Source organism: Nothobranchius furzeri, chromosome 13 (genome assembly GCF_043380555.1).
Source record: "Nothobranchius furzeri strain GRZ-AD chromosome 13, NfurGRZ-RIMD1, whole genome shotgun sequence".
NCBI classification, from domain to species: Eukaryota; Metazoa; Chordata; class Actinopteri; order Cyprinodontiformes; family Nothobranchiidae; genus Nothobranchius; species Nothobranchius furzeri.
The window spans coordinates 16,559,931-16,580,984 of record NC_091753.1 but is presented as its reverse complement, the minus strand read 5'-3'; the positions used below and the strand labels follow the sequence as shown (position 1 = coordinate 16,580,984).

The window sequence follows — 21,054 nt, the reverse complement described above, 5'->3', positions numbered from 1 at the left end:
CTTTAGTCTTGGTCGCTGTTCCTAACGCCTAGTGACAAAGCTAGCCACATTTCTGAGGACCCTTAGCTACTTTCTGTAGAACTTTCTTCTAGATATTTCCTTCAAATTAGCAACAAAATAGCCATTTTCGCTCCGAACCGTTCTCTGAACATTGTTTCAGCTGTCATCAAGGATATAAATGTTACAGATACAAAAGATGTCTCTGGTGCTTTAGCTCACCTAGTAAGACGTCGGACTCTCGTGCAGAGGCCCCGGGTTCGATTCTGGATGTCAATATATTGTTTATTTAGAGTTTCTTTTTTTTACATTTATGGTATATTTTTTTACAGTAAGATGCCCACATTTTTATTTGAGACTCGCCGAACAGCATTGAGTTCACAGATAAAAAAGATGTGGGTTCAACTTTCATTTTGGAACAATTTTTCAAGCAAGGGAAGGGAATGATCTGAGCATGCAGGAGGACTGACCCATCATAAACCTTTGTCGGCTGTGCTGAAGAGAAAGGTACTAAACCAAATTATTTAATTAATTAGCTGCGCATTCTCCTGTCCTCTGTCCTCCGGGCCACACACACACACACACATGGGACTGTCTCAGCTGTTATTTTTGTTAAGGAGTGTGCACGTACAGCATGCGCGCCTCGTGCACGAGCCTACTATTGAAGCTGCTGTTCTGCTTTTGGCCTGAGGGGGCAATCGCGAGCATAAAAATTCAAAACTCTGTAAAGTCCCTTTAAATAAAAGGGTCTTTAGCTGTTTTTTAAAAGTGTCCAGACAGTCAATGCTGTGTAAGGATAAAGGAAGATCATTCCAAAGTCCGGGTGCAACAGTCTGGAAGGAGCGATCACCTCGACTTTCATATCTGGTCTTTGGAACATCTAGAAAGTTCTGGTGGGTGGACCTGAGGGCTCGGGTTGGAGCATAAGGCTTTAACAGTTCAGTAATATATAGAGAAGCTTGACCATGTAGAGCATTGAAAGTCAGGATTCTAAAGTTAACGGGTAACCAGTACAGAGACATCAGAATAGGAGTGATGTGTGCTCTTCTGTTTACTCCAGTTAGGAGCCTCGCTGCAGAGTTCTGGACCAACTGAAGGCGGTCAAGGGCTTTTGTGTTAAAACATGTGAAGAGTGTGTTACAGTAATCTAGACAGGAGGAGATAAAGCATGGATAACCATTTCAAGTTCATGTTTTGACACCAACCATCGCAGTTTGGAGATATTTCTTAAATGATAAAAAATGTTTCGGACCAACATTTTTGAGTGATCTTCAAGAGATATTGATTGGTCAAAAATAACACCCAAATTTCTTAAGTTTGTCTGCAGAGGATAAATGACCAAGTTTTAGACTAATCAGGGGAACCATGCTCTCAGGGGGCAATGGTCAGACATTCAGTCTTTTCAGAGTTTAACTGAAGGAAGTTATCTTCTAGCCAGCTGGTGGTAGCTGACAGACACTCTAGTAATTCAGACAGTTTACAGAACTCAGAATCCTTAAAGGAGCAGTACAGCTAAATATCATCTGCATATAGGTGATAAGAGACATTATGAAAAGAATACATTATCTGTCCAAGAGGGTGTATGTACAGCAGAAACAACAGTGGACCCGAAACAGAGCCTTGGGGTACCCCACAGAACAGCTCAGTAGAATCTGACATGATTTGGTTTATACATACACTGTAACTTCTGTTAGAAAGGTACAATCTAAACCAGTCTAGAACAGTTCCAGAGATCCCCACCGAGTCACCAAGTCTGTTAATTAAGGTGCTGTGATCAACAGTGTCAAAAGCTGCAGAATGTCATGTTCTGTGTCCCTCTGGTCCCCAGCCCCCTCCTGTTCTCACTCCCGGTTCTCCTCTTGTGTCTCATTATCACCCCCAGCTTTCTCTAGGCTTCCCTCAGGTTTCCTTCTAGTCTCTCCCTGGTAATTCCTATTTTCATATAAGTCCTCCTCATCCCTCTACTTATTAGTTGTTTATATTTGCCCTTAGTCTTTAGGTTTAGTTACGCTGTGTTTTATAGGTTAATGTTCATCTTCCCTCCTGCTTAGTTCTTTTCCCCATTTAGTTTATTGAAATCACCTGCCTTCCCTCCAGAATCTCACTCCTCACACCCGTCACCTGTTCCCCTGATCACCTCCCTCTGTGTTTAAAAACCCTGTCTTGTCCCTCAGTGTTTGTCGGTCCATTGTTGTTGTCAGCGTGTTTTTTTCCCCCATGTAAACCTTAGTCTCCTGCTCAGTTAAGTGACCTTCTGAATTTTTCGTTTGTTCCTGCTACCTGGCTCAGCTTCCTGTCTGTGATTTTTGGATTATTTCCCTAAATAAAGGATTATACCTTTTTTTCAATTACTCCTGCTTCTTGTCATCTGGTGCTCTGCATCTTGGGTCCTACTCCTCCTGCTCCGAGCCTGACACAGAAAGATCTAATAATACTAACACTGTGAACTCCCCGTTGTTTGCAGCCATCATGATGTCACTGGAAACTTTAAGCAAAGCCGTTTCTGTTGAACGCTTTTTACGAAAACCAGACTGGAATTGATCAAAACTGTTGTGTAGTTCTAGAAAAGTAATCAGTTGATCTGCTATAACCTTTTCCAATATTTTAGAGATAAAGGGTAATTTAGAAATGAGTCTGTAATTTTTAGGCTGAGATGAGTCCAAACTTGTTTTTGAAGGGGTCAAGATAAAACTGCTTGCTCTCTGGTCTGTATCAGGCTCTCTGATTACACTTTCCCAATTAGTTTTTTTTAGATCATGTTCAAAGTCAAGCCTTTTTGACTTGGGAATTCCAGTAGTTCAAGTATGGTTTTCTGTTTTCTTGTGATAAACTAACAACTTTTTTGTTAGTTTTCTTATTACCAATGTCATATTATGATCTAAAAGGACAGTAATATGATTGTATATGTTTGTTACTCTCTCTGGTCTATTTGGAAAAATCAGGTCTATAAGGGTTTCACTCTTTCTAGTACCTCGTGTGGCGTACACTCCCCCAACAATTCAGCAAATTCAGTTAGGAATGAATTGTTGTATTTAGGAGAGCAATATATTAATGCCACTAACAACACAGAGAGAGACCAACACAAACACAATGACATTAGAGACTGCCTGCTCCCATTACACAACACATTTTGTGTAATTGTTATAACAACATCCTTACCAGGGGTCACAGAAAACTACACACAACACCGATGTCTCATACATAGTTTTCACACTCGTTTATTTCTCACGACTAATCTGCAGCACAGCGCTTCCTCGCTGCTGTTTCTGCTGCTTGGTCGGACGGTTGTCCCTGGGCTACTCGCGCCCCGCGGCCACGCATACTTATTTTAAAGCTTATAAGTCATTAGATGGTTCATGTCTGGATACAAACAAGTTAGAGTCGGTCAGAAATTTCAGAATCAGAAGATTTTTTATTGCCATTGTCATTGAACGCAGCTCACTGACTAGGAACTTGTTTCAGTGATAAGGTGCAACATGAGCACACGTAAAAAACACACAGTAGGTAATAAATGACAAATAATATGTACAGTTAGCAACAGGATGAACAGTGCAAACACACTATTACAGTGACTGGTACGTAATGTGCAGGTTAATGTGGGTATTGCCAAGTGTTCTTGAGACACACGGCAGAGGGGAAGAAACTGTTTTTGTGACGAGAGGTTTTGGTCCTGATGGTAGCCTCCTGCCAGATGAAAGCGTCTCAATCAGTCCGTGGCCAGGGTGAGAGATGTCGGCTGCAGTTCGGCGTGCTCTCCCTCGAGTCCTTGCGGCATACAACTCATGGAGAGATGGAAGACTGCAGCCAATCACCTTCTCGGTTGAGCGTACAATGCATTACAGTCTCTGTCTGTCCCTGACAGTAGCCCCAGCGAACCACTCAGTGATGGAGGAGGTGAGGATGGACTCAGTTGTGGCAGTGTAGATCTGCACCATCATCTGGACTGGCAGCTTTGCTTTCTTCAGTTGTCGCAGGAAGAACAACCTCTGCTGAGCTTTCTTGATGACGGTGCTGATGGTCGGCTCCCGCATGAGGTCCTGTGTGGGGTGCCCAGGAAACGAAAGGAGTCTGTGATGACGATAGGAATCTTGTTGAAGGCAAGGGGAGGCAGGGAAGCTGTGACTTTCGTGAAGTCCACCATCATCTCTACTGTCTTCTGTGTGATGTTGAACACAGAGCTGAAGTCCACAAACAGGACCCTGGCGTAGGTTCCTGGTACATCCAGATGTTGGAGGATGAAGTGGAGGGCCAGGTAGACGGCATCGTCTACAGACTGATTGGCTCTGTATGCAAACTGCATGGGGTCCAGGAGGGGAGAGGTGGAGAACTCGAGGTGTCGCAGGACCCGGCGCTCCGATGACTTCATAACTATATTTCACTTTTTTATTCTGTCAGAAGACTTAGTCAGCCCTGATTTGGGTGGTTTTCCCACTAGAATTGTCTGAATGGCTGTTATTTTCTTTGTCGTATTTTAACAGCTGGAAACCTGTAAAATGTTACGTTACTTTTATCTATTTTGCAGCTTACAGCATTGCATAACCATACTGATAGATTTATTCTTTGCTTGTTCAGGGACCATAAACACACATCGTATCAATTCAGAGTCAAGTATATAGTTAAAAGGAATCTGATTCTTTTCTAAACTAATGATAATACATGACAAGCTATGAATAATGATGAATGTATGATGGAGTGTATATGTTTATGTTTATTCATTTAGCAGACGCTTTTATCGAAAGCGACTTACAATTTATAACCTACAGGGCATGTTGTGATCTGTGGGGGAAACCGGAGTACCCGGAGGAAACCCACGCATGCATGGGGAGAACACGCAAATCCACGCAGAAAGGCCGCAGCTTAGTTTCAAACCTGCTAACCACTGTGCCACCATGCAGTGTATATGCGGTGATGTAATGTGTGTTGTAGGTGGTGTAAAGTAGATGTGTATAAGAACCTTTGTATCTGAAAGAGATTGTGAATTCTGGGTGTAAAAGAATTTGTTGTCTGCTATAAACTAGAGAGTTGATTATTAATAAAACAACATCAGACGCAATCTGTTGTGTCTTCAAACCCTGATCGCAGACCCCCGTCAGATCCAGAATGTCAGGAAGTTGGGTGGACCTCAAGGCACCGAAGTTCGTAGAATAACAGCAGAGCGACCAGTCCGGTCTCGAGTTGTCTCCGGGTCACAACAGCAGGAAGGCTCGTTGCGACTAAGACGGATGGCTCTTAAGAAGCCATATGGCTGTGTCAGCTGGCAGTGTGCCAACAGGTTTGATGGTGTGTCAGAGAGAGGGGTGTCTCAAGGAGGCTGGTTCCGAATTGGCCACTTTGGAGTTCCGCTCGAAGCTGAATAACTCGGGAAGTCACTCTAGTTTTAATAATTCACTTGTCATCATTTCTGCAAATCAGAATTTGACGTGCTGTAGGCATTACCAAACTTCCGTCAGAAAACCACACCATCCAGATGTAAGATGTTCTATTTCTGTGGATAAAGAATCTTTAAACTTTATGTGAGATAACCTTAACCTTAATTTACATCTAATGAACATTGTGTTTGAGTGTAGATAATGATTAACTTGATAAATCAAACATTACTGATCATAAGACATAAATGGATCATTGTAAGACAATATTCATTTCAACTTCACTGAATTAGGCACAGATTAGTCAAACATTTCATATAACATCTGGTTTATTCAACCATGCCATTGTTTATGATTATTTAACTTATGAGTTGGAAAAGTTCACTTTTCATTCAGAGTGTGGAATCCAGCAGTCTGAGATAAGTTTGACAATCTTGTCTTCATGGACCGTCAAAAAGCACTGCAGCATCTTCTGGGTGTTAGAATGTAGATTAGAAAATCCACCTAGATAGTGGACTTATGTCTGTAGGTGACCGGTCAGTACGTAGGTCAATGTATAGGTCAAAATGGCCCTTTTCCAGACTTTACATTGGATTACTGTCCCGTTGACTGACATCCGTAATGGTGAGTACGTCACTTTGTTTGTTGTTCAATACTATGGGGACACAGTTTGAAAGACAACTGCAGAATCCGCCCCACGATTGAACACTGTCTACTGGTCATGGCCAGACTATAGATTCACACATGTAAAATAGCTGGTTATGAAAGTTACCCAACCGTCACTGGCTTTGCACCTCCTCTTCTTTTCTTTTTCTTTCTGCTCTGCTTTCCTTTATTTTTATGCATTCCATCCCACACTGCCTTGCTTTCCTCCCTCTAGGTCCTTAAGGGCTTCCCAGAGTGTCTGCAGGCAGATATCTGCCTCCATCTGAACCGAACACTGCTGCAGAACTGTAAAGCTTTTAAGGGTTCTACCAAGGGCTGCCTCAGGGCACTGGCCATGAAGTTCAAGACCACCCACGCGCCCCCTGGTGACACGCTGGTCCATGCTGGAGATGTCCTCACTGCCCTTTATTTCATTTCCAGAGGATCTATTGAGATACTCAGAGGAGATGTGGTGGTTGCTATCTTAGGTAAAATAATTATCTGACAGGTTTTCTTGTTAGAACCCAAGGTATATGGAACGTTTCAAAGTAAATCATAGTTTATTTTACTACACTCTTAAATAAAGCCTTCTTCATGCATATCCTCTTCTTTTTTCACAGGGAAGAATGACATCTTTGGCGAACCACTCAACCTGTATTGCCAACCTGGTAAATCGAATGCTGACGTAAGAGCTCTAACTTACTGCGATCTCCATAAGATTTTAAGAGAGGATGTGTTGGAGGTGCTGGACATGTATCCTGAGTTTGCAGATCATTTCTGGAACAACCTGGAAATCACCTTCGATCTCAGAGATGTGAGTAGACTGTAGTTACAGCAGACACAAGCTGTGTGTTCTCTAAAGGGTCGAACAGACCGTGTTAAAGTTCATGTCTTGATGATCCATCACTGTTGTTCATTTCAGACAAATATGATCCCAGGTTCACCGAGCAGTGGTGACTCTCCTTGTGGGACACTCAGTAAACTACAAAGGCAGAAATTATCATTTCGAAGACGTACAGAAAAAGGTTATTTCATGCCTATGATGGCTGTAAATTGTACAACCACACAAGATGTCTGCTCTAGTTATCTTTGTCCGTGTGACTCACTGGTTATTTGCTTTAAGCTGGTCTTGTCATTCTTGTCCAGATGATGCAGACACTGGAGAAGTAAAGAAGTTCCATAAATCTACAAGGCGAAAACAGAGGGAGGCAGCCAACAACCACAGAGATAAAGAGAGACACAGTGGGACATATGCAAGCTTAGTGTCTCCTCCTTCCAGTGGGGATGAGGTTAGTTTACATTGATTCATGCGCTTCATGTTCTGTGGTTGCTATAAGAGCTAGGCCCTGCTTCTACAGGACAAGTCTGTTGTGAGAGGCCTTGTTCCACCACCCACAGTTCTCGAGAACTTAAAGGTTCATGCACCACCCAGGAACTACAGTGAGAAGACTGATGGTGATGGGGACCCAAAGACTGGGAACACACGCAATGCTCTATCAGGTTAACTACAACTAAAACGTTCCTGAGAGTCTTTCAAAATTCTAAATCCCTTACTGTGAAACACTTCTCCCTTTATAGGTGCCTTTTCAGAGGTGCCAAATCCATTCAGTATCTGGGGACAGAGTCGATGGGGCAGCCAGTACCAGGAGGTCGCCTGCTGCAGCCTGGGCTCGCCTATGCCTTTAAACAAGCCACTACACCGCATGAGCCACCAGCAACTCAGCCAGTTGGACTCACGGCTGGACCAGCTTCAGCAACAGCTCAGCAGGTCTGGTTTCGGCACATCTTGGTCATTTGTGTTCATTTTTATGTTGGTCTAGAAGAAAGAATCATTAAAGACTGAAGAAGTTGTTTATTTATATCGCATTTTTCAGACACAAGTCACAAAGGACTCCACAGACAAAAACAAGCACACAGTAAACAACAAAACAGTAAATAAAACAGCTTTACAGCTAGTGGTGGGGAGGGACTAAAGCTAGAGCTACTGTAGGAGACTGAAGGTGAGTTGGAACCGGTTTGGGGAGGGCGGAGGTGAAAACAGAAATAGTGCAAACCATACACTAACACAAATTCAGTACTTTGAGTAGGTAGGCAGGGTGCCAAGGAGTTACTTAGGCTACACTCACACTGCAGCCAAAAGCGCATTAAATCCACAGTCTGAACCATCGACATTAATATATGGACAATGGGTTTCCATAGCTCCAATAACAAGTTTTTCTACTAAAATGGGAGGTGGCCACCACCGCCATTTTGACCGTGTCACAGGTTCCGTCAAGCCCAGACAATTCCATAAAAGGGAAGAGAGGTGGAGCTGAGGGTGGGGCTGTAAGGCTGGGATCAACTGACGACACCCGGTTGAACTAGCTACAAGCTAACCTGAAGCTAACCCAAAGCTAATGCAGAGGTGGGAGCTAAGGTAACGGAGGTAGCAACCTAGCTACAACCAGAGTTAACTGTGCACAACACCAGAGCTTCTGAGTCAGAGATACGCCGGGCTGACCGCTGGGTAAAACCGGGTGGAACACAGAGGTTTCCGAGAGCTCCACAGGCCGGCAGCCGCACAGCAGACAAGCGCCGCTGCGATCTGAGATGCGCAGAGCTGCCGCTGGGGAGAACCGGGTGGAAAGGTTTCCATCCCAGAGCTCCACAAGCCATCAGCCCGCGCAGCACACAGTAGGGGTTGTACGAAATAGTTGACTAGTCGACTAGTCGACTTCACGGCTCTGTAGTGACTTTTTATGCCTGTCATCGACTAGTCGCTGTCACGTGATAATGACTGACAAGATGCAGTCCTCGGAAAAGACAGCAGGTGATGAGCCCCTGCGCGTCTGGATCGAGGCGGAGGCGACGCGCTGTGCGATACTGACACCGGCGGTAAAACGGACATTTAACCAAACTGTGACCTTTTCCCTCTTGCAATTTAACCTTCCCCTCACCCCCATCCTAATCTTAACCAGTTTGCGCATGCAAAGCTCTGATCATTGACGTGCACTCCAGACATTGCGTCCTGAGCACCGCCAAATCAGGTGTCACCACCTCAAAAACAAATTAAACACGCGATCGTTCATGTCGGCTCATTTCCTTTCATTTTTTCTGTCTGTTATTTGTGCCTGATGCGTTTCGCTGCTGCGGAGCGAGGCGCATCACCTTGTCCTCCGGTGACGCACCCCCAAGATTCCACTATCTCCACTCCGCTCCGCTCCGGCATGAACTCCGCATCAAAAACGGTCCCGTTGTAGTCGGCCGGCGAGCAGCGGCACTCCGCTGTTTTTGCAGTCGGTAGATCTTTTAGAACTGCAGTTCAAAGGTAACTCATAAGGTGAATATATATGAACCCAGGTAGCAGTTTTTCTTTAGGATTGAGAGGAGATGCAGGAAGATAATAAACAGGCAGGACAGAAAAATAGTCAAATAAAAACAAGTTAGTGTTTGTACCTGGTGGTTGCAACAAACAGACACCAATGAAGGTAATCAGAAGTGAGGAACAGAAAATGAAATAATTATTTTAATGTTTAGAGCAGCAGGAACTCCGAGAGGCTGCAGGCGCATCAGTGAGTTTGCGGCTGCTGCGCAGGGGGAGGGGGGAGAGGGCTGAAGCAGAAACTACCATTGTTAAAAGAGATGTGTTAACTTAGAAAATGTGGGCGCAATTTTAATTGTCAAAAACTCCAGCGAACCTACCGACCGACCCCCCGTATGACGTCATCAACGACTAGTCGAAGTCGACTCGACTTTCATTACTTGACTGTAGACTTTAAAAAAAATAAAGTCGTGCAGGCCCTAGCACACAGAAGCCACGATCAGACAGAGATGCGCCGAGCTGCGGGGAGAAGTGGCGTATTTTGGCGGTTCTGGCTTGCCATAAGAACCAGCCATCAGCCCACCCCAGCACACAGAAGCCGTGATCAGACAGCGATGCGCCGAGCTGCTGGGAGAACCAGCCGTCAGCCCTCCGCAGCTAACAGAAGCCGCGATCAGGCAGAGATGGACTGGGCTGCGGGTAGAAACAGCCGGCAGTCCGGGTGGAAAACATCGGTCTCCCGAGAGCTCCACAAGCCGATAGTCGGAACCCAGCTCCACCAACATGTTATATTTCAACCCATTTTCTAAAGTGCAGCATTATGTTAAATGCACTGGGTTTTACCCTATTACATTTCAATTTCATGGTTAAACAGTACATGTTAAAATCTAAGCTCAGCTCGGCAGTGACCTAAAATACATAAATATAATTTTACTTACCGAAAAAAATGAAGTGGAGACTCCTTGGACGCTCGATTAGTGCAAGTCATTTTGTCCAACAATTGCACAAAAAATATCCAAAAAAGAATACACAAACACAGAGACTCAAAATCCCGGAGAAGTTTCCAAGCCAGACCGAGGCTGAGGCCTTTCCATGGAGCTAGCTCTGTGGTCACGTGGGTCTGATGCTCATTAATTATACAGAATTTTAGGCTTTTAATACACTTAAACAGAAGAGTGAGAAAAAATTCACCCCCCTCAGAGTTGTCATGAGTGTAAATTAGATCATTTAAACCAAAAACATGTTTTGGTACCAGGCTGTAAACATGTTTATTTCTGCTGTGAAATTGGCATTTTTAACATGGGAGTCAATGAGGATTTGCTCGCTTCTGATACCAGCCCCCAGCGGATGAGGGTGGAACTGCTATTTTTCTTACTTCTGGGTTGGCCTCAATTTTAAAGCCGCATTGTGGGGGCCTGGTCTGAATACACAGATCCGTTTTTTTAAATGTGATCCGTGTCACTGGAATACGTGGTACTGATTCTGACACATATCTGATGTTTCTGAAAGCGACTGTTTCTGTGAGGGGGATTCTCCATGAATGAATGAATACCGGAACATTTTTGGTGAATAATAATTCAGGGAGACGGCGGGAACAAGGAGTAAAATAGTTTACAGTTTTAAAAGTTTCCAGCTCAAAACAGAAGAATTAACAGGTGTGAAAGTTTTCACTGACAGTTTATCTACAGGATTAGGATTACTTCACAACTCCACCGCTCCTGGTTTCTTCACTGAGTGTGACTTCTTGTCTTCTGCGCATTTGGGTCACTTTGGTGCCACGGAGTTTGATGTCACATTTCAGTCCTAGTGTGAACGACCACACCAAAAAATCAATTTACTCAAAAAATCAGAATTGAGCATCTTTGCCTGCAGTGTGAACGCAACCTTAGTGTATGAGGCATTGAATAGATAACAAAAAGTGGTCAACCAGCTATGAGTCAGTATGTGAAAGCACTGTTAGGGTTAGAGAACCCTAACCCTAATGGGTACAGTAGACAACAAGACATTAATTAACACAGCATTATTGTATTGTATTGTATTTATTTTTCCGTTATAACAAATACATATAAAACACATGAAAAGGAAAATAATTATCTAATAAAGAACATAACAATAATTATCACAGGTACAAATTCCTCTTGTAAGTTAAACAGTTTCTTTAGATATAATTTATGAGCGAAAAGGTATAGGCTGAAGTTAAACTTATTAAAGCCTACCCATTAATTCATTAAAAAAAATCAACATTTTCATAAATATCAAAAGTAAATAAACATATAAACAATACAGTTATTACATGCATCATCCTAATTTCAACAAAATCAATCAAGAGGTATAAACATGAATAAAACAAAATCAATTGAAATCAATCAAGAGGTATAAACGTGTGAAAAAAACTAATTTTGGAGCACTTGGTAATTGCGTAAGGCATTATTTTTAAAACTCTTTTTGAATATTTTCAACGAGCATGAATTTTTTAATCTATCCTCGAGGTTATTCCATAAACTCACTCCTCGTACTGAGATACATCTTTGTTTTTTATTGGTTCTAATATTCTTTTTTTTAAATCCCAGTTCCTCTTACCCCGGCTTTCCACGGGAGCCGTCAGCAGCACGTTACTGCAGCAGCACGTCATAGCTGCTGATAGGAACCGCTGTGGTCAACAGAACCTTTTCCACTGGAGCCGTCGGCAGCCGTCAACAGCGCGAGTCGGCCGCGTCTCAGGAGCAGCATGTCGCGGCCTTTACGCGCCGGTTCTATTTTCTACGCGCAACGCCTCTGAAACGGGTCAAGTTCGACATTTTTGGGGAAGGAAAGTCAGGAAATTCGACGCGGAAACGGAGCGAAGCTACCGAGATTTTCAGAATAAAGAATGTACTGCCTTCCGGTTGCTTTACTTTTAAAAAAGGTCCCCGTGAGAAGTTATCACCTAGCTAGCGGTCTCCTTTGTTTTTCAGGTCCATATTGGCGATTATAAAATGGACAGAACATAAAACACAAACCATGTTGTAATTTTCTCCTGCTTGTTGTTGTGTTTACTGACGAAGTCACTCGTGTGACTTCGTGCTCTGTCGGTGACAGCTGCTCCCCTGCTGCTTTGCGTCTCTTGGCAAGGGCCAAGCAGCAGTTTACGCAAGCAAGACGTGCTGCTGCAGTAACGTGCTGCTGACGGCTCCTGTGGAAACCCGGGGTTACCCCGGCTTTCCACAGGAGCCGTCAGCAGCACGTTACTGCAGCAGCACGTCATAGCCGCTGATAGGAACCGCTGTGGTCAACAGAACCTTTTCCACTGGAGCCGTCGGCAGCCGTCAGCAGCTCGAGTCGGCCATGTCTCAGGAGCAACATGTTGCGGCCTTTACGCGCCGGTTCTATTTTCTACGCGCGACGCCTCTGAAACGGGTCAAGTTCGACATTTTTGGGGAAGGAAAGACAGGAAATCGGACGCGGAAATGGAGAGAAGCTCCCGAGATTTTCAGAATAAAGAAACGTACTGCCTTCCGGTTGCTTTACTATTAAAAAATGTTACTAAATGTGCGGCCCCGTGAGAAGTTATCACCTAGCTAGCGGTCTCCTTTGTTTTTCAGGTCCGTATTGGCGATTATAAAAAAGACAGAACATAAAACACAAACCTTTTGGAGCCATGTTGTAGTTTTCTCCTGCTTGTTGTTGTGTTTACTGAAGAAGTCACTCGTGTGACTTCGTGCTCGGTCGGTGACAGCTGCTTCCCTGCTGCTTTGCATCTCGTGGGAAGGGCCAAGCAGCAGCTTACGCGAGCAAGACGTACTGCTGCAGTAACGTGCTGCTGACGGCTCCTGTGGAAAGCCGGGGTTAGACTATATCCTCCTTCCCTTTGTTCAAACATCATTTGGAGATAAGGTGGAAGTTGAGCCTGATATGCCTGATATACTACAACCAGTGTATGCAGGTCAATAATATCGTAAAATTTTAGAATTTTTAAATGGATAAAGATAGGATTTGTTGGAGCAAAATAGTTAGCATGGGAAATTGTTCGAACTACCTTTTTTGAAGTAAATATATAGGATAAATATTTGCTCTGTAATTATTTCCCCATATTTCAACCCCATAGCTCAGATATGGTAAAATAAATGAGTTATGGAGTATCTGAAGGGATTTAATATTTAAAACAAACCTCATTCTACTCATAAGTCCTATATTTTTTTATATTTTTAACTTTATATCATCTATATGAGGCTTCCAACTCAGTTTTTCATCTATAGTAATTCCTAAAAATGTATATGTGTGTACTTGTTCAATTACAATACCAATTATTTTTATAATAATTTCATTAGTAATTTTCCTGTTTCCAAATATAATGTACTTTGTTTTGATCACATTCATAGAAAGTTTATTCCCGTCAAACCATCCTTTTAACACTGCCAGTTCTTTTTCAACTAAATCAACAAGCTTTATTAGGTCGTCACCAGAACAATAAAGGCTGGTGTCATCTGCATACAACAAACAATTTACTTTATCTAGAACCACACACACATCATTAATATACATTATGAATAATTTAGGTCCCAAAATAGACCCTTGTGGGACTCCATGAGTAATGAACTCCTTTCTTGAATCAACATTATTGATATGCACAAAATGGTCTCTTTCACTAAGGTAGCTTGCCACCCAAGCATAAGCTGTGCCACGAATACCACATCTTTGTAGCTTTTGAAGAAGAAGTGTATGATCTATGACATCAAAGGCCTTACTTAGGTCAATGAAGACACCCAAGGTATATTTATTTTCTTCCACTGCAGTTGTGATATCTTCAGTTAAGGCCATTACTGCCATCAGAGTGGATCTGTTTGATAGAAAACCAAACTGTTGCTCATTCAACAAATTGAATTTTTTAACAAAATCATCAAGTCTAGTGACAAACAATTTTTCTAAAATTTTAGAAAATTGTGAGAGAAGCGAAATCGGTCTATGATTTATGAATAAGTGTTTACTTCCATTTTTATAAATAGGGATTACTTTTGCTGTTTTCATTTTACTTGGAAAAACAGCAGTACATTATGACAGATTGCAGATATATGTAAGGGGTGTGACAATGTGATTGATAATTTCCTTGACTAACCTCATATCTAAATTACTGCAATCAGTTGAACTTTTGTTTTCAAATTTATTGACAATCAGTGGCGGCTGGTGAAAAATATTTTTGGTGGGGCTGTGCTATTTTTTTTTAAACAAACTTGTCCTTTCTGAGCTTTGTGCACAACTTCACTATTTCCTGAATTAAGCACAGGTCTTTTATTTCCTGTCTTACATCATTGGACAAACTGATTAATCCAGGTGTGTCTGACTATTGGCAAACTGCCTTGCGGACCAAGGTTGAAAAATACTGCATTGAATTGCACATAAAATAACATGACCATAAATGGTAAATAGGCAATGCAAGACGCAAGTAACAAAAACATTTTGTTTAATTTCAACATTTGAGTGAACACAAAAAATTATGAGCAGGTCACTGTTACAGTAATGGTAGTAAACACTACTTAGACAAAATGCCAGAAATTTACACTGGACTTATGGAAAGTGGAAACACTTTCATAGGAAATAATGTCATCAGTATCCTCTTACAAATGTCATATTTCCCACTTTTTGGGACAATAAAACATTTCTGGTTCTCAATGAGATGTTTTTACTTCAAATGTAAAAACATCTCATTGAGAATCAGAAATGTTTTATTGTCCCAAAAGCTGGGAAATTTGTTTGCTGCAGCAGAAGTGTAACAAGTAAAATGGAATCAGATTGATGTATGTACAAATTTACTTGAAATACACATTTACATGATTAAATATGTATAATAGGTATGTGTGTTGAAATTAGTTTTTACAGTTATTGCACATTAAACAATGTACATGTTATTAAACAAATGTCCCGGTTTGTGGGACAACCAAGGATTTCTGATTCTGATTGTCTTGTTTACAGAAATGTAATGTACAGCTTACCTCTGCACCCAGCTGCTGTTCTCCCTGTCCAAACGTCCTCCGTTTCTTTGTTGGCTGCTGCACTGATGCGCTGCATTCCTCAGTCAGAGAATGAATGGAGTCCCCAATGAGACACAAGTTCCACATCCACCTTCTGTGGATCCCAGCCGTTTTGAATAACAAACACAGAAAGCAAAATAACGCATTAGCGTGATTGCATCCAGCTAGCCAAGCATTCCTGGTGTACCAATTTCGGAAGAAGCCTTGTGTGTACAGTTTACCCTTCTCCTTGTCCTGCTGGCTTATCTTTACGTCGGGCTGATCTGGTCCACGCTCTTTGACATTAAGTTTTTCCACCATAGTTCTCCTCTCGAACGGATACTGGAGAAGAGACCGAACTGAATTCAGTGGCTGCTGAGATCCGGTATCCATGCTGCTGGTTGTAGGCGCACTGGCGTCCATGTCTACGTCTGCGACACGACCGTCACGAGTCACGACCAAAAACGTGCTGGAGTCGAGACTCTCCGAGTTCTACCGAACACCAACGAAAGCCTTGGCGGTAGCTCTATCGCCCATCATGCTTCTGAAACAACGTTGACGCTGATTGGATACATTCCCATTCCTACCCTTTGATTTTCTTGTCAGCAATTGGACAGCCTGTCCCGTCCTGTTTGGGCGATTGAAACACAGCACACAGCCTCCACCGCTCGGCAGAGATCGGCAGAGACCGGCAGAGAGCAGCAGAGACCAATATATATATATATATATATATATATATATATATATATATATATATATATATATATATATATATATATATATATATATATATATATATGATTTATTTTTGTTACAAAACACACAATTAACTTAGAATATGTGATTATTGTTAATTTTATTTATTTATTTTTTAAAATAAAAATTAAAAACACTGGGGAAACTGGGAGGGCGGCGCCCTATCGCCCTCTACTGGCCAGCCGCCACTGTTGACAATATTTATTATTTCAGTGTCTTCTACACCCCTTAAAAATAGCGAACTGGGGTTACAATTAGATATGGACTCAGTAATATTTTTTCATTTTTACTTATAGGTGCTGTGATGGCACCAGCTAATAATGGTCCAACCTCAACAAAATAACGATTGAAAGCGTTGGCAATTTCCTTGATATCAGTTATTTCATGATCTTCTTTGATGAAATAGCTTGGGAGTGCATTAACTTATTTTCCATTCCTAATTATACCATTTAACATTTTCCACATTCCTCGTGTATTATTCTGTATTATTCATGCATATTATATTTATTAATTTATTTTTTATATGTCTCATATCTTTCTTCAGCACTTTTAGATCTTTGTTTTAAATATATTCTGTAGAGATGATTTTTCTTCTTACAAGCCTTAACTATGCCATATGTTATCCAGGGCTTTTTATTTAAATTTTATTTTCAGTAATATATAGCTTCAATGGGCAGTGTTTATCATAGACTTTGGTTACTTTGGATAAGAAGGCATCATATGCTAGGTTGGGGTCCTCATTACAAAAAACATCATCCCACTTATGAGCAGAAAGAACTGCCTTGCATGCAGTCCGGGCTTCGGGTGTTCTATGTCGAACCAATTTCTATGTAATCGTTTCAGGATTTTGAGCATAATGTACTATTTGATGGAAAACACTAAATACCAGTAGACAGGGGCGCCGTAAAGCGGTGAAATATTAGGAAGATTCTAAGGGCCTACAGCTGTCAGGGGCCCAAAAATATTTCAAAGTTGAATAAAAAAAATTAAGTTTAAAAATCACAAGTACTTTACTTAGCAGTATTTTTTCTCATTTAAGACAGTAAACAAAAAACTTTTAGTCTTTATGAAATGTATATTTATTCAGAGGTCCCTACTTTATTTTGACTAATTAATTTGACACCCCCCCCCCCCCCCCCCCCCCAACGGCACAAAATGGTACAGTCCACCTGGCCAAGGGGTGCGTAGCAGCTAAGGCCAGCTCACTAGTGATGGGAATTCCGGCTCTTTTTAGAGAGCCGGTTCTTTTGGCTCCCAAGTGGCTCCTTAGATTTTCTGTTGCGTAAAGTATATTTATCACCAAAAATAATGCAAAACTATATGTAAAATGATTTATTAATGTAAAAAAATGCAATATATCAAATATTTAACATTTATATGGATTTATTAACTCAACTTAAGCAATTACAAAAATAAGTTCAAAAGAAGGCTATAAAAAAGCCAGCCCATCCAGGACTCTGTGTTTTAACAAAACCAAACAAAACAGAATATTCACTGGTTGCACATGTGCAACAACTTTTTAAATTAAAGCAACCTGAACAAACTCGCAGAATGACAACAAAATCTTTAGTGAAGATTAGCATTCAGAAACACCAAATGCCTCAGCTTTGAGGGGCTAATCTTGTTTCTTCTTTCTGTTATTATCTGCCCTGCTTTGGAGAAGATTCTCTCTGAGGGTACAGATGTTGCTACAATACACAGTCTCCATGCCAAAACATGTGTAAGACGTGGGTAGCCTAGACCCTTGGTCTCCCACCAGCTCAGTGGGTCTGAACCTCTCTGGAAAAGGGGCTGCTCCAGATACTGATAAGGTCATTGTAGTGGGGGATTTCAACATTCATGTGGACATCGAAAATGATTGCCTCAATGTAGCCTTTAGTAATATCTTAGACTCAATTGGTTTTACTCAAAGAATACATAGCTCCACCCACTCCTGCCATCATACATTGGACCTTGTTCTGACTTATGGCATTGAGTGTGAGGAAATAACAATCTTTCCACATAATCCAGTCCTCTCGGACCACTTTCTGATAACCTTTGAGTTCTTTATAACTGAGTTCTCGAGACATGAAAGTAAATTTCATTATAGTCGGTCTCTCTGACAACGCAGTTGCGTCTTTTAAATCAACTGTTCCATCTTTACTGTCCTCAGCATCTCAGAGGCATGTAGCAATATTTTCAGTTCTAGCCCCTCACAACTTGATGCCTTAGTTCATCATGTGAATTCCTCTTTACGTGTGGCATTAGATGATGTTGCCCCTTTAAAAAAGAAGGTAATTAGGGACAGGAAGTTGGCTCCCTGGTTTAACTCTCATCTTCGAGCCTTAAAACAAAACTCTAGGAAATTGGAGAGAACATGGCGCTCTACGCACCATGAGGAGGCCTACCTGTCCTGGAAAAATAGTCTTGTGCTTTATAAAAATAAGCTTCAACAAACTAGAACTGCTTATTTTTCAGCATTAATTGAGGAGAATAAGCATAATCCTAAATTTCTTTTCAGTACAGTTGCTAAACTTACACAGAATCATCGCTCTGAGCCATCTATTCCCTTAGCCCTCAGCAGCAATGACTTCGTGGGATTTTTTACAAGTAAAATTAATTCTATTAGAAACAAAATCTTTAGCATCCTCCCTAATGCGATTTCTTCTTCCTCAGTAAGTGAGGCAGCTTCAGAGGTGACTCTAGAACCTCATCTTTGCTTGAACCGTTTTGATCCAGTTGAGCTTTCAGAGTTATCAAAAATATTAGCTTCATCTAAACCTTCAACTTGCATTTTGGATCCAATCCCAACCAAATTATTTAAAGATGCATTTCCTTTGGTTACTGCCCCCATTCTAGATATAATCAATCTATCCTTAGTAAATGGGTATGTACCACAAGATTTTAAGGTTGCTGTAATCAAACCTTCACTTAAGAAGCCTTCTCTGGATCCAGATGACCCAATGAATTACAGACCAATATCTAACCTTCCATTTTTATCCAAAGTCCTGGAGAAAATAGTGGCCATCCAAGTATGTCAGCATTTAAACACTAATGGTCTGTTTGAGGAATTTCAGTCTGGTTTTAGAGAGTATCACAGCACTGAAACTGCATTAGTGAGAGTTACAAATGATATTCTCATGGCCTCAGATAAGAATCTTGTGTCTGTTCTAGTCTTGTTAGATCTCAGTGCTGCCTTTGACACAGTTGATCACAATGTTCTTTTAGAAAGACTTGAACATGTTGTAGGGATCAAAGGAACAGCGTTAGGCTGGTTTAAATCCTACCTGTCTGACAGATTTCATTTTGTAAATGTACATGACAAATCTTCTTCATACTCCAGGGTTACTTGCGGAGTACCACAGGGTTCAGTGCTTGGACCAATTCTTTTTACTATATATATGCTCCCAATTGGTAAAATCATTAGACAGCATGGGATAAACTTCCACTGTTATGCTGACGATACTCAGTTATATTTATCCATTAACCCTGATGAACCTAATCGGTTGGGTAGATTACAGGCTTGTCTTGAGGACATAAAAAATTGGATGACTCTTAACTTCTTGCTTTTAAATCAAGACAAGATGGAAGTTCTCATCTTTGGACCAGAAATCCAGAAAAGGAAATTGCTTAGCCAATCGCCTGACCTTAATGGCATTACATTAATCTCCGAGAACAAAGCAAGGAACCTTGGTGTTATCTTTGACCAGGACATGTCATTCAAATCCCAGGTTTCACAAGTTTGTCGGATTTCCTTTTTCCACCTTCGGAATATTGCTAAGATTAGAAGCATACTTTCCAGGAGTGATGCTGAAAAACTAGTTCATGCATTTATTACATCAAGACTGGATTACTGTAATTCATTACTCTCAGGAAGTCCACAGAATGTAGTTAAAAGTCTTCAGCTTGTCCAAAATGCTGCAGCTAGAGTTCTGATGAGAATTAAAAAGAGAGATCATATCTCTCCTGTCTTAGCTTCCCTACATTGGCTACCTGTTAAATTCAGAATAGATTTTAAGATCCTTCTTCTCACATATAAAGCTCTTAATAATCAAGGTCCATCATACATCAGTAATCTGATTGTTCCATATGTTCCTAACCGAGCACTTCGCTCTCAGACTGCAGGTCTACTGGTGGTTCCAAGAATATCTAAACTTAGGATGGGAGGCAGATCTTTTAGTTATCAGGCTCCTCTCCTGTGGAACCAGCTCCCAGCTTTAGTCCGTGAGGCATACACTTTGTCTACTTTTAAGAATAGGCTTAAAACATTTTTATTTGATAGGGCCTATAGTTAAATCAATCAATCAAAGCTTTATTTATAAAACGCCTTCCGCAACCCTGTCAGGAAGCCCAAAGCGCTGAACATTGTACAGTTGTATGTAAATATATTGAATAAATCAACAATAAAAGAAATTCAAATTACAAAATACAAATTACAAAATACAAAATGGAAATTACAAGATAGATGAAACATTCTGGTAAAGGACAAATGTGTGAAACACATTTGGATTGAGTGGATGGATTGAGTGTACCAATGAAAACTGTGGAATGGATTCAACATAATAGAGGGGCAAAATCAAACATGTTCTGGAAACGCCAAGCGGAGGAGGTGTGTTTTTAGGTGATTCTTAAAGACTGGCAGAGAAGGGGACAGTCTAACTGAGGGTGGCAACTGGTTCCAGAGTGACGGTGCTAGGACTTGAGAAAGCCCGGTCCCCACGGGTACGACACCTAGACCGAGGGGCAACGAGCAGGCCTTGGTCAGAGGAGCGCAGAGCACGTGATGGGGAATGTTTGTTCAGGAGAGTGGTCAGATAGGGGGGACCACCACCCTGGAAGAAATGATAAACAAAGACGAGGATTTTGAATTGTGAGCGATATCAAATCGGAAGCCAGTGCAGAGAGGCCAGAACCGGACTGATGTGGTCCCGTTTCCTGGTCCCAGTCAGGAACCTGGCAGCGCTGTTCTGCACAACCTGTAGGCGATGCAGTGTTGACTGACACAACCCTGCATATAGAGAGTTGC

The 21,054-nt window shown here is 41.6% G+C and overlaps 1 protein-coding gene across 1 annotated transcript in view; it reads left to right on the top strand.

The window, feature by feature from the left end:
* LOC107372631 (voltage-gated inwardly rectifying potassium channel KCNH2-like) overlaps window positions 1-21,054 on the top strand; it is a 160,113-nt gene that overhangs the window by 124,251 nt on the left and 14,808 nt on the right. The window contains exons 11-16 of the mRNA XM_070543850.1: window positions 6,244-6,496; window positions 6,629-6,822; window positions 6,931-7,033; window positions 7,155-7,297; window positions 7,367-7,508; window positions 7,587-7,776. Coding sequence (XP_070399951.1) covers window positions 6,244-6,496; window positions 6,629-6,822; window positions 6,931-7,033; window positions 7,155-7,297; window positions 7,367-7,508; window positions 7,587-7,776 — 1,025 coding nt within the window. The remainder of the gene's footprint in view (window positions 1-6,243; window positions 6,497-6,628; window positions 6,823-6,930; window positions 7,034-7,154; window positions 7,298-7,366; window positions 7,509-7,586; window positions 7,777-21,054) is intronic.